General features: G+C 35.6%; 1 protein-coding gene across 1 annotated transcript in view; it reads left to right on the top strand.

Moving 5' to 3' along the window:
• The first annotated feature begins 399 nt into the window (after positions 1–399).
• Positions 400–13,736, top strand: part of FBXO25 (F-box protein 25) — a 179,062-nt gene continuing 165,725 nt past the window's right edge. The window contains exon 1 of the mRNA XM_007944424.2: positions 400–530. Within this exon, the coding sequence (XP_007942615.1) occupies positions 400–530 (131 nt within the window). The remainder of the gene's footprint in view (positions 531–13,736) is intronic.

Below are 13,736 nucleotides of genomic sequence, written 5' to 3' on the forward strand. Positions count from 1 at the left end.
AGTAGAACTGCCCCATAGGGTTTCCCAGGCTGTAAATCTTTAGGGAAGTAGACTGCCACATCTTTATCCCACAGAGTGGCTGGTGGGTTCAAATCACTGACTTTCGGTTAGGAGCCAAGCTCTTTAATATAAGCTGTCACTTCTGGTCAACGTTCCATGACACATGCAGTATTAGGCTGGTAAATCCACCTGTATTTGGTCCTATCTTAACACTTTGTGACCAAGGTACTATGTTATTTTCACTATTTTATCATCAATGTCTAGCCAAAGCTAAGCAGACACTTAAATATTGACTAGGAACTTTATTCTTTAAGATTAATGAATAATATTTTAAATGAAAAGAAAATTTTGTTAATTATACATACACTTAACATACATTAACTTTTTTATAGGAGAGCTATGCCATTTTTGGGTCAGGACTGGAGATCTCCTGGATGGAGTTGGATTAAAACAGAAGATGGCTGGAAAAGATGTGAATCCTGTAGTCAGGAACTTGAAAGAGAGAATGAGTATAACATCAATCACAACATGTAAGTTACACTTAAGCAGATCCACATCATTTGCCAGCTTAACATTTATGGTTTTATCTGTTTCAAGTCATCACAAAGCTCCACAACTGTAATTTTGCAGAGAATTGTCTACACACAAGGCTGGTGTAAGGAAACAAGTTATTTAGCTAGAGACTGATTTTAGTTGTTGTTGTTGTTAGGTGCCATTGAGTTGGCTCTGACTCATAGCGACCCTATGTACAACAGAATGAAACACTGCCCAGTCCTGCACCAGCCTCACAATCCTTGGTATACCTGAGCCAATCATTGCAGCTACTTGTCAGTCCATCTCGTTGAGGTTCTTCCCCTTTTTCGCTGACCCTCCACTTTACCAAGCATGATATCCTTCTCCTGGGAATGGTGTAATATCCACACAGATGTTTTCTTCTTTTAATTTAAAATTTTTAATCTTCACAGTAATCTATATGATTATTACTAACTCCATTACACCTGCGGACCCTGAGGAAATGAAAATATATTGGTTTGGCAGCATGTAGTAGAAATTCACAATAATAGTGGCTTACACAGACAGAAATAAATATTTCTCTCTCAAAGCTTGAGTTAGCATAGTGATTTTCTCTGTAAAATTATAAGGGAACCCCATAACCTTCTGTCTTGTTACCCAGACATCCCAAGTGTGTAAGCTTCATCTGTATGGTCAGGGTAGTTTATTATCACATCTGCTTTCCAGTTGGCAGGGTAGAAGAAGAGGAAATACCCTTGTTCTTTACTGGAATGTGAAATCTGCTCACACCTTACTGTCTAGAGCACTAACAGCAAGGAAATGTAGTTTTTCTTCTGGATAGCCCTGCATCCAAATAAAAATCAGAGATTGCAGTAACAAGTTGTGGTGACTATTGTGTGATAACTAGTAGTCTTTACCACAAGTGGTATTTTATAATTTGGAGGATTAGGAATGTCTAGAGACCTCTTTCTCTTGAGTGTTATGGGTCTAACAGTTTTATCATATATTTTTATATGAAAGTTGGATATTCTTCAATGCCAGAGGTTTTTCTGACATGAGTTTAGTAGCTTTAGGCCAGATCCTGGTTTTTACAGTATTTGAAGAAGAAATTAATTTTATATTTCAGACTATAGGGATGATAAACCAACTTATATTGTGGCACTTCTCCGTGTTTCTGGTTTTATTTATATATTGATTGCTACAAAATTAATTTAAGAATTATAATTACTTATGCTATTAGTGTGAATAAAATCATTAATCTTACAGTTATAAATTTTTAAGGTTATCGATTATAATTTTCATAGCAAATTATTTAAATATAAAATTGGTTAAATATATCTAGAAATGTTTGGAATCTAGATTTATTTCCAATGTCTACTATTAAATGTGAAATTCCGAAAGTCACCATTTTAAGATGGGTAAATGAGTTTATATAGTATTTATTTTATTATTTTTTAAAATACTTGAATACAATATTATTGCTGCTTCTACCTTATGGAATTTTCATGAGTTTCTGGTTTTTTCCTTCTGTAATATTTACCCCTTGTCCAAAATACATTTTAAATGTCTAAGAATTGATTTATTGCTATATACACATAGAATTTGAAAACACAATTGTGTAATAAACTTCATGTTACCATGTCTCCTTTATGGCATTTCCCTCAGACGCCCACTCACCTACCCCCATTCAAAATTTTTAAACAATCCTTTGTGATACTGAGCATTGCTAATAGAAGCTTTTATGCACATGGTGAAAACAGTCCAAATGTTCTTACTAAGACAAAAGTTTGATTATAACAATTATGGACTATCCCTCACTGGGCAAAGTAAAAGGAGAATGTCAACATTCACTTCTTTACCCCATCCAAATCTAGATTTCCTCTCTTTCCCATTCTTTCTTTGTCTTCCTCCTACTTCTACCCATTCTATGAAGGTAAGTATCTAGACCTGTGGGGAGAGGCTATTGGTGAACCAGAACTGTAGCATATGCCTGACCATTTCTTCTTTCCCTGAAAGAAAAATCAAATTAACATTGAACTAATATTTTGATAAAAAAAAAAAAAAAACTGTATATAAGCTCTGTTTCAATCACTATATAAAATTATCTTCTGCCAAATGTCTTTGAGAAATACAACACTTTTGAATCTTTGATTTAGAGTGTACTTTCTAGAAATTTGAAAACAATTACTATAGTAAAAATTTAGGTGACCAATATACTAAAGATTTTATTTTTGTAAATGGGCATGAAAATAAAAAACCAGAAAACCAAACCCACTGTCATCAAGTCAATTCTGACTCATAGCAACCTTACAGGACAAAGTAGAACTGGCCTATAGGGTTTCCAAGGCCTTTATGGAAACAGACTGCCTCATCTTTCTGGTGGCTCGTGGGTTGGAAATGCCAACCTTTTGGTTAGCAGCCCAGTGCCACCAGAGTTCCCTGGAATGAAAATAGAAGATCTTTAAATATTCCGCTGCTTATTTTTCACCTTCTTTTAGGATTGAAGATTCAAAAGAAATAGTTAAGAAATTATACAATTCAACGTGGTTGATTTAGGAGCAGGTAACCAGTTCATCCTTTGAATCCTGATAAAGCTGTTCTTCCAAGCAAGTACATTGAGGTTAATATCATTGAGGTTAATTATGATGGAGCAAATATTAAACCCTACTTTGAATGCTTAGTTCTTTACTTAGAAAGTATCACTTATATTGGGATTTCAAAGCATTTTACTAGAGAGCACTATTTGGTATACAGAAGATTCATCTTTAACCCCATCTGAGGGAAAGTATTTTTGCAACACTATTCAAGTGGAGTAGAAGGTAGATTAGATGGTATACAGATTGAAGTGGGGAAAGCCAATTCAGCATTCTAGTAAATCAAGTGAGAAATAATAAGTATTTGTGTAAAGCAAATCAGTACAATTGGACAGGTGGGTGAGATAAGTAATAGAATAGGTTACAAATAGATTGGGTATGGAAAAGGATGCTCCAAGAATAACTGAGGTTTTAACTTGGTGAAGATGGTATATTTGGCTTGAAATTCTCTCCATTACAATGTTGCCACTCAGTTCTATGTTTGATAATTTAGAAATTGTATGATTTTTGTAAAACAAAACTATTGAAGAGTAGTCTAAATTCTGTGTATATTCAAGAATAACCAGCTTTTCCAATCAGCTTTAAGTAGCAACTGCAGCTACTGTGGAGGATATATTAAGAATTTACTAGTAATCCTTCTGTGAGGCTGAAATTCAATAAGGAATTTATAGTCAAATATATCATGTTTTGTTGTTGTTGTTGTTGTTATGTGCCGTTGAGTCAGACCTGACTCATAGAGTCCCCTCCTTGGGTTTCTGAGGCAGTATCACTATGGAAGTAGGTTGCCCAACCTTCCTTCCAAGGAGTGGCTGGTGGGTTTGAACCGCCAGCCTTCTGGTTAGCAGTCAGGTGCCTTAGGCACTATACTACCAGATATGTTTAGCTCTTTCTTGATAGTAATGCTTCTAGAGTTTTATTGTTCTCCCTACTTTGCATTTAATTTATTCCATCTTTTTGTCTCACTTTTATTATTTACATCCTCTAAAGTAGTGTATTTCCTATAAAATTCTTAATATTTTAAGGTTTATTTTTATTTTATCCCCAGTGGTCACAGCAATGGAGGCTGTCATAAGTTAGGGACTCCAAGAAAATTATCTTCAAATGTAGTAGTTATTCCAAGATAGCTGAATTCTACAAAGATAATTTTTAAAAATTGTGAGTCCCCTAAGGAGACAAGATAAAAGAAGTTGTATTTTTGGTTCTTTTATGAGAACATGAAAATGATCTCTCATTCTCATGAGGGATAGATAATTAATGGGATCTTTGTGGGCCTTGAAGTAATAACTTGGCTTCCTAGAACTATAATACCTTGGTAAGGTGACCATCCTGTGTCTCTTTATTTAGTTAAATATATAATCCCGATGTCATTTTGTGTTTTTCCTTTAGGACTATTAGAGCATTATAGCTCCCAGTGACCTAGATGGCATTCCTTATATTATTTCTTTAGTGATGGAAAAGAAAAAAAATATAAGTGATTTAGAAAGTTAGTTTCAATGTCAGACTCCGCACTTAAATGTTTCACTCATATTGCTATTATTGCTTTTATAATTAATGATTTAATTTGGATCGAAAACTGCTGTCTCTGATTTTGTTTTAATACTCTTTCTCCTCCGATTTACTTTTGTTAATTATAAAATACATGATCATTGTAAGCCAGTGACAACAAAACAATCATATAATCCTGTAATATGAAAATTGAAAGTTGTTTTTCACCTCAGATCTTATTCTGCATAAGTAACCAATTGCTTAATCACTTTGTCTTCTCCAGATATCAAAGTCTACAAAGAATCACAGTCTTCTCTATAGTCTAAATCCTACCAAGATTCAGAATGATTTCAGTGTCCATTTGCATGACTCACAGCACCTTGTTATCTTGATTGTTTGGCTTCTGCACTTCTAGTGATTTACTTCTCTCAGCCACCTATTCTCATAGTCTGTTCCCCTTCCCAAATTATGAATTTAGGCATCCCATTCTTTAACATAATAATCTTATCTCTTAGGTTTCCTGATTGGTACCTAGTCTGTTGCCCTATTTTCCCCGCTTCTATCAATCATCTCTTTTGATGTTTTTTGATTAATAAATTCCATGATTTATTGTTTTAGTAATATTCTTACTAATACCTTAACCTTCTATTGGAATCTTTTTTTTTTTTTTTTAATACACTCACATGGCAGTTTCCAAACTCCAATAAATTATTAACATTTGAGCAACTAAGAAACATAAGGGAAAAGAAATCACAGCAGAATACACAGTGGGGCTGTTAAAATCTATACATTCATTCACCCATTTGCTTGTTCATAATCTCATTCATTCAGTTGCTCACTTCTTTGCTAACTCTCTTGTTTGCACAGTTACTCATTGCCTTTTTAGTTTTTCACTCATTCATTCAGTAAACCAAAATTAAACATCTGCTATGTGCCAGATGGACTCTCAATGTTGTCCAGCAATTCTATATTTCATTGATCAGCTTGCTCTACTACTCTTCATAAAGTATTATTTCAAACATTCTTCACTCTCCTCTAACTTTTGACTGTTACACTTCTACCCTTAGAAGTCTCTTAGAAGATGGCCTTTCTTCCTGCTTCACCCAGAAATCTAAAGCCATCAGATTCATTCCCAGAACATTACCATTTGGTTTTAAATATTCAGGCTTTATTCATTTTATCCTGAAAGCACATATGGGGTGTTCTGGACAAGAAACAGATTTTATATATATATAAATTATTAATCACCTAACAGTAAACAATAACTGTGTTGACCCTCCTTGCCCCAAGGGTTACCTAACCTCAGGGATGAGAGCTGATGGAAAGTTTTCCTACACGAGTAGCTAGACATGCCGTAGGTGGAGAGTAAGGAAAAAAATATTTTTCTCTGTTTATAAACAGGAAGGAAACAGCTCCTTCCTTTTCCTCTTGAAAAGGTTTCCATTGAAATGTTACAGCCCTAAATCCTAACTCCACCTCTTTAGTATGTAAATAAAATCTCTTTGGAAGCCAGGTATCCTATGGGGTAGAGGTATTTCCAGTTTTATTATTACGAATAATGTTAGATCTGTTCAGTGCACAAAATTTATTAAGCATTTACTTTGTATTCTTTATGCTGAAATATTGTTGTTGTTGTTGTTATATGCCATCGAGTCAGCCCTGACTCACAGCGACCCCTTCTTGGGTTTCCGAGGCAGTATCACTACGGAAGTAGATTACCCCATCTTCCTTCTGAGGAGTGGCTGGTGGGTTTGAACCGCCAGCCTTCTGGTTAGCAGTCAAGTGCCTTAGGCACTACGCTGCCAGAGCTCCCTAGCAGTTAAAAAAAAAAAAAAAAGACAAAATCCCTCTTTCATTCTAGTGAGAGAGACATATTATAAACAAAACAAGTTACATATGTAGTTTGTTCAGGCTAGCAAGATCTATGGAGGAAACAAGCAGGAATGAGATAATGAGCTATAAATATTTAGAGGTGGGTGGCATGGTAGTATATGATAATCTAAGTGGGTTAATTATATTTAATTCACTTTGGGCAGTAAGAGAGCTAACCCGGTAGACATTTGAGAGGAGAGCCACCAAGGCTGAAGGAATGAAAAGTTCAAAGCCCCCAAAGTCAAGAGTGTGTCTCATTTACTCATTCACTGCCCTCAAGTCGAATCGCCTCATAGCAACCCCTCCTTGGATTTCTGAGGCATTATCTCTATGGAAGTAGATTGCCCAATCTTCCAGAAAAGTGTATCTGGCATATTTAAATTATAGCAAGGAATTCAGTGTGGGTGGCAGGAAGTAAGTAAGGGAGAGGACAGTAGAAGACAAATCATATAGACCTTGTGGGTCATAATAAGGACTTGAGCTTTTAATCAGAATGAGTTGGGGAGTCAGAGGTTTTAAGCAGAGGAGTAGTATGTTCAGATTTATGTTTTAGCAGGATCCTTTTGGCTATTGTGTTAAAAACAGACTGTAGATAAACACAAGGGCAGAGTTAGATAGACTAGTTTTCAAGAGGCTATTGTAATAACCCAAATGAGAAGGAATTGTGACTTGAAGGAGGATGAAGATAGTGGGATAGTGAAAAGTATTCAAATTCTGGCAGTAGATTGAAAGTAGAGCTGACAGGACTGCTGACAGATGTATGTGTGGGGTGTAGTGAAAGGGAAGAGTCAAGGATGACGGTAGGATTTTGATCTTAGCAACTGAAAGGATGAAGTTCCACTCACTATAGTAATATTTTAATGCATATCTTCTTGTACCTACATGCACAGGAGTCTCAGGTGCTAGAAATGGAATTGCTAAATCATAGGGTATTCCCATCATTAACTTTCCTAGAGATTAAAATTACTTTCTAATGAGGTTGTATCAGTTTATGCTCTTATTAATAATGTAATAGGAGTGGGCAGTGTTTTGCTCTGTTGTACATAGGGTCACTGTGAGTCAGAATAGATTTGATGGCTCCTGACAACAACAACAATAACATTACATGTTCATCTAACAATACAGTTCATCTTTTTTTTCCCTCACTTATTATTTCTTGGATATCTTTATGTTAATATATGTAGATTTATCTCATTCTTTGTAACAATGATATTTTATTGTATTGATATACCATAACTCAGTTACCAAGTTTCTACTGATAGCATTTTGGTTATTTCCTAGTTTTCACTATTTTAGACAGCTTTGCATTGTCTGTGTGTATTTCTTTGCATAATTGTTTGAATATGTATGAAGTCTTAATTTCTAGAAGTAGAATTACATATTTAAAATTTTAGTATTGGAAAATTGCCCTCCAGGATTTTACATCAGTTTATGCTCTCAGTCATAGTGCACAAAAATCCCATTACTTCACACTTTACCCAAGATGTGACACATAGTTGTGCAAGTTTTGCTGCACAAGGGTGGATGATTATAGGAGGGAATATTGGGTGAGTGAAATGCAACCGTGTGCCCTGATGATGTAGACTATAATCTGCACAGAGGAAGGGCACCTTTTGCTTAATATAAAGATAGTATCTGCTCACCATGCCATGTGGTTGTGTGGAGTGGGCTGCTTTTTCTAACATGCACAGGTATTTATAGGCTATTGACAATCCTGATTTTATCATTACTTTTCATTGTTTTATCTTTAACTGTTTGGTAGGGGGAAAATTATGTTTTATTTCTTTGTTTATTAATAAGAGTAAGTCTTAAAAGAATCTTTTTAAAGAAATTGTATTTTCCCTGTCAGTTCACATTTATAGAAAAATTATCCACTGTAAAGAGACAACATGAACCCCAGCTTCTGTGACCCTGAGACCAGAAGAACTAGGGGGTGGGTGCCTGGCGATCACTGTTGACCACTCTGAAAGGGAACACAATAGGACCTGGATAGAGTGGGAGAAAAATGTGGAACGAAACTCAAAATCATAAAAAAGCCTTACTGGTCTGATAGAGACTGGTGCAACCCCTGAGACTGTGGCCCTTAGACATCCTTTAAGATAGGAACTGAACTCATTCCTGAGGCTCAATTTTTAGCCAAACAGGCTATAAAAGGCCCATAAGGTGAACAGTGATACCAGGAAGTTACACATTTATTAGAAAAATCAACCATACAAAATCAAAAGGGCGACATTTGCCGAGGAATAAAGCTCAGAAGGCAGGAAGGGATAGGAAAGAAGGAGGAAGGGAAATGGTCAACACAGGGAGGAAGTGGGAAGAGTACTGTCACAATGCAGGGTCTGCAATGAATATCACAAAAAAAAGTGTATGAATTGTTGAATAGGAAACCAATTTGCTCTGTAAACTTTCACCCAAATCACAATTTTTTAAAAAAGGTAGAGTAGTTTATTTGCAAAATGCTAGGAAGGTCACAACTTGCATTGTATATCCCAATGGGGATTAATGTATACTAATAAATGTTTCTTGAGTTATATTATTTATAATTTTAATTATATATTTGGTCCCTAAGCTTGTGTTTACTTTGTTTCACCCATTTTATTAATAATTCATTAATAGACATATGGACATATGGAAGAGATGGATGCATATTTAAAAATTAAACAGCTGATGGTTTGAGTAGTAGATATTTGTTGTTGCACCCCAACCTCCAATATCCATTTTGGTATTTGAAGTAACACTTCTCTTTGTGGGAACCATTCCTCCCTCACATCCATTGGATCTGCTTCTTCTAAAGCTATTTACATTGACAGACTTGAAGCAAATGACTTAAGTTGAATCAATCAGTACATTCCATCTCTCTGGCACAGTGATTGGTGCAAGCCAATTGTGACCAGTGATCAGCAATTTGGACTTTTATTTGCACCGTTAGGGAAGTAGATTCATTCTTCTATTACACTGAGTACTGTGATGTTGAGAGCCTGAACTACTAGGAGTCACCCTCTGGAATTTGAGAGTAGAGGCAACCCAGAAGAATCCAAGATGAAAGATTATGCCCTTTTGGCATTGTTTAAAACCTCAGTCAAGTTGGTCCTAGACTTTTCAGCTTCTGTAAGTCAGTTCACAGTTTGTTATACACCAGTTTGGATTCAGTTTTCCTCACTTGAAAGAATTTTAAAAGATAAAGTCTGAATTTATAATAAGAATTTGTATCATTAACAATGATATCCAAATTCCTACCCTTTACCTATGGATTTAACTCCTTAGGAGCTCTGGTGGCATAGTGCCTAAGGCATTTGACTGCTAACCAGCAGGCTGGCAGTTCAAACCCACCAGCCACTCCTCAGAAGGAAGATTGGGCAATCTGCTTCCATAGGGAAACCTCCTCAGAAACCTAAGGAAGAGTCACTATGAGTTAGATCCGACTCGAAGGCAGTTAGGTTCCCCTTCTTTCATACTTTTTCTTCTTGTGTCTTTAACCTCTCTTTCTTTCTTACTTCCCAAATTATCCTAAGAATATTTCTGTCATTGCTTTTAACACATTTTAATTGTTCATGTAAGTGTAACTTGCATGGACTAAACATTCCTGTGGAACAAGGACTTTTCAAAATTCATTTTTGTGCCTCATTGCTTGGTATCTTGAATATAGATAGTTACATTCTCAAGAAATGTCTGATGTTCAGATGAATATATAAGCATACTCATAGAGTGTTAGGAAAATTCTAACTCTAGACAAAAGATAAATCTATTAAAATCAATCTGGTTTATGATTTATCTTCCAGAAGTAGGCACCTGAATTTCTTTTTTAAAATAAAATAAAATTACTATTTGTTTTATTCTAGCATTAGACGTTTTTCATAATGTAGGCCATGAGAGCTAATCAGCCTTTTCTTAATGCAGATAACTAAGCCCGTACATTAGGGATAGTATTGTTTCTACTACACTGTGTTTTTTATATGAAAGCTGTGTACTTATTTTATTCCAATTCTTCATGTCAAAAATGTGCTAAACCGCAGTTATAAAACCTTAAATCCTAACTTAAGTCTTTTGATCTGTAATTGATTTGCTCTGCCTTCCCATATTTTGGTCATCTTCAGTTCATCTTTCTAGCTCATTTGTGTGCATAAGCTGCTTTTGACATTGCACCATTTCTATTTTTAATACCTTCTTTTCATTTAGTTAGTTTTCTATTCATATATTGATTTTTTCAGCTTAAAAGTGTCTCATGTCTTATTTGAGGGATGGTCATAAAATATCTTAAAATTCTCAGTATGCTAAATCCCTTGGTATTTTTTTTTCCTCTTTTTTATTGTGCAGTGTAACTCATACAGAAAAAGTCCACAAAAGAATTATTGATGTGTCACAAAAGAAATACCAAAGTAATCAAACATAGTTAAGAAATAGAACACTTCTGGCATCCCAGAAGATCATCATTTGCCACCCTATTTTTTGCTTTCTTTATATTGCTATCTTTAAGAAGCATTCCTGGAAAACAGTATGGGGATTCCTTAAAAAGCTGGAATTAGAAATACCATTTGAGCCAGCAATCCATTACTAGGTATATATCCTAAAGAAGTGAGAGCCAGGACAAGAACAGACATATGTAAATCCATGTTCATTGCAGCACTATTTACAATAGCCAAAAGATGGAAACAACCTAGGGGTCCATCAACAGAAGAGTGGATAACCAAACTATGATACATACACACAATGGGATACTGTACAACACTAAGGAATAATGTAGAATCTGCAAGACACCGCATAACATGGATGAACTTGGAGGACATTATCCTGAGTGAAATAAGTGAATCACAGAAGGACGGATATAGTATTAGTTCATTATTGTAAAAAGTCAAGGAAAGGTTTATATATGGAAAGAAACTTTTTTTGTTGGTTACCAGGGTTGGGAGGAGAGGGGAGGGAATACTAAAAAAAGCATTGACCCGTGTCACTTTAGTTTTGTGTATTTCACTATACATAAATTATGTTTCAATAAAATGCATTAAACACACACACACACACACACAAAGATACATTCCTTAATACTGTAGTTTTGTCTGACTTTTGAACTTCACATGAAAGGGGTCAGTCATACATTATGAATCTTTTTAATATATGATCACTTCTGTTCAGCTTTATATTTGTGAGTTTCATCTATGTAGTATTACATTGACTGAATAATTGCAGTGTATTTATTCATTCTATTGAGGATGGATGTGTGGCTTATTTTTAGTTTAGAAATTTTGCAGTAATTTTGCTATGAACATAAATTGGGTACATCTCTTGGGTGATGTGTGTTTAGTTGGATATATACTTAGGACTGAAAAAGTTGCACCATAGAGTATTGTATATCCTACAAAATAGGTAATACCAACCTGTTTTCCAAAGTGGTTGTGTAAGTTTTCTCTTCTACCAGCAGATATAAGAGTTCCCATTGTACTGCATCCTAAAGTGTTATGTCATAGTGGGTTTATGTTGCTTTTCTCTCATTGGTAATAATCAAGACAGTATGGTAACAGAATAAGGATACAGAAATAGATCAGTGGAGTAGAGTAGAGAATCTAAACAGATATACTATAAGGTCAGTTGATTTTTGACAAAGGTGTTAAGGCAGATCAGGGTAGAAAGTCAAGTCTTTTGAACCAATGTGATTCAGTTGCACATTCCAGATAAAATACCTATTACACTCCTATTGTTGTTGTTAGCTGCCATTGAGTCAGCCCCTGATTCATAGCAACCCCATGCACAACAGAACAAAACACTGCCTGTTCCTGTGCCATTTCCATAATGGGTTGCAGATCTGACCGTTGTAATCCATAGAGTTTTTAAGAAGTAGATCGCCATGCCTTTCTTCCTAGTCCATCATAGTCTGAAAGCTCTGCTCAAACCTGTTGTTTAGCATCATGGCAACATGCAAGCCTCAAATGATGGATGGTGACTGCATATAAGATAAAATGACCAGGAATTGAAGGCAAGAGTTCTACCACTAAACTACCACACACCTATCACAATGGCTAATTTTTTGGGGGGGAGGGGGAGAGGCACTGACAATTCCAAATGCTGGTAAGGACAATACCAAGAGCTAGTGAGAATGTATTCTTGCATACTTTGATAGGGGTACAAAATGATACACTCACTTTGGAGAATAGTTTGGCATTTTTTAATGAAGTTAAACATTTCCTTACCATATGGCTCACAGTCTTACTCCTAGGTATTACCCAAGAGAAATGAAAATTTATGTTCACACAAAACCTGTATGTTAATGTTAATAGCAGCTTTATTCAGTAATTGCCAGAACTTAGAAATAAGCTGGATGTACTTCAAGCAGTGAATGGATAAACAAACAGTGGATACAGCTATACAACATTTCTATAATATAGAAATAAAAAAGGAAGAAACAGCATTTCACACAACAACATGGATAAATCTTAATTTCATTTTACTGAATGAAATAAATAAATACAAAAGACAAATATTATATGATTCCATTTATATGACATTCTGGAAAAGTTAAAACTTTTGGGATAGAAAACAATGAGTGGTTGCCAAGGGTTAAGGAGTGGGGAGAAGGAGTTGATTGTAAAACAGCAAGTGGCAGTGTTGGGGTGATGGATCTCTTCTTATGGAACAGTGACACTATGCATTTGTGAAAACCCATAGCACTGTGTACCACAAAAAGTGAATTTTACTGTGTAAATTTTTAAAAAATCAATGAGAGTGGTGATGGTGGGAGTTAGCAGAAAATGGAATACGAACTGTGACAGATGGACATAATTGTTTTACAAATGAATCACATAACTATTGAAATGGGAATGGAAGAAAAGAGTTGACCTAACCTAATAAGTTAGGAGCTCTGGTGGCACAGTGCCTAAGGTATTTGACTGCTAACCAGAAGGTTGGCAGGTCAAACCCACCAACCACTCCATGGAAGGAGGATGGGGCAATCTACTTCCATAAAGATTTACTGCCTTGGAAATTCAGTGGGGTTGCTATGAGTTGGAATCTACTTGATGGCAGTGGGTTTGTTTGGTTTAACCTACTAAGTAAGGAGCCGTGGTGGTGCTATTATTAAAGCATTTGGCTGCTAACCAAAAGGTTGGCAGTTTGAACCCACCAGCCATTCTGTGGGAGAAAGATGAGGCAGTATGCTTCCATAAAGATTTACAGTCTAGAAAACCCTATGGGGTAGTTCTACTCTGCCCTATACATAGGGTCGCTATGGGCATAGTGCCTAAGGTATTTGACTGCTAACCAGAAGACTGGCAGTTCAAACCC

Source organism: Orycteropus afer, unplaced genomic scaffold (assembly GCF_000298275.1).
Source record: "Orycteropus afer afer isolate SDZICR_OR568_19922 unplaced genomic scaffold, OryAfe1.0 scaffold00125, whole genome shotgun sequence".
NCBI lineage: Eukaryota > Metazoa > Chordata > Mammalia > Tubulidentata > Orycteropodidae > Orycteropus > Orycteropus afer.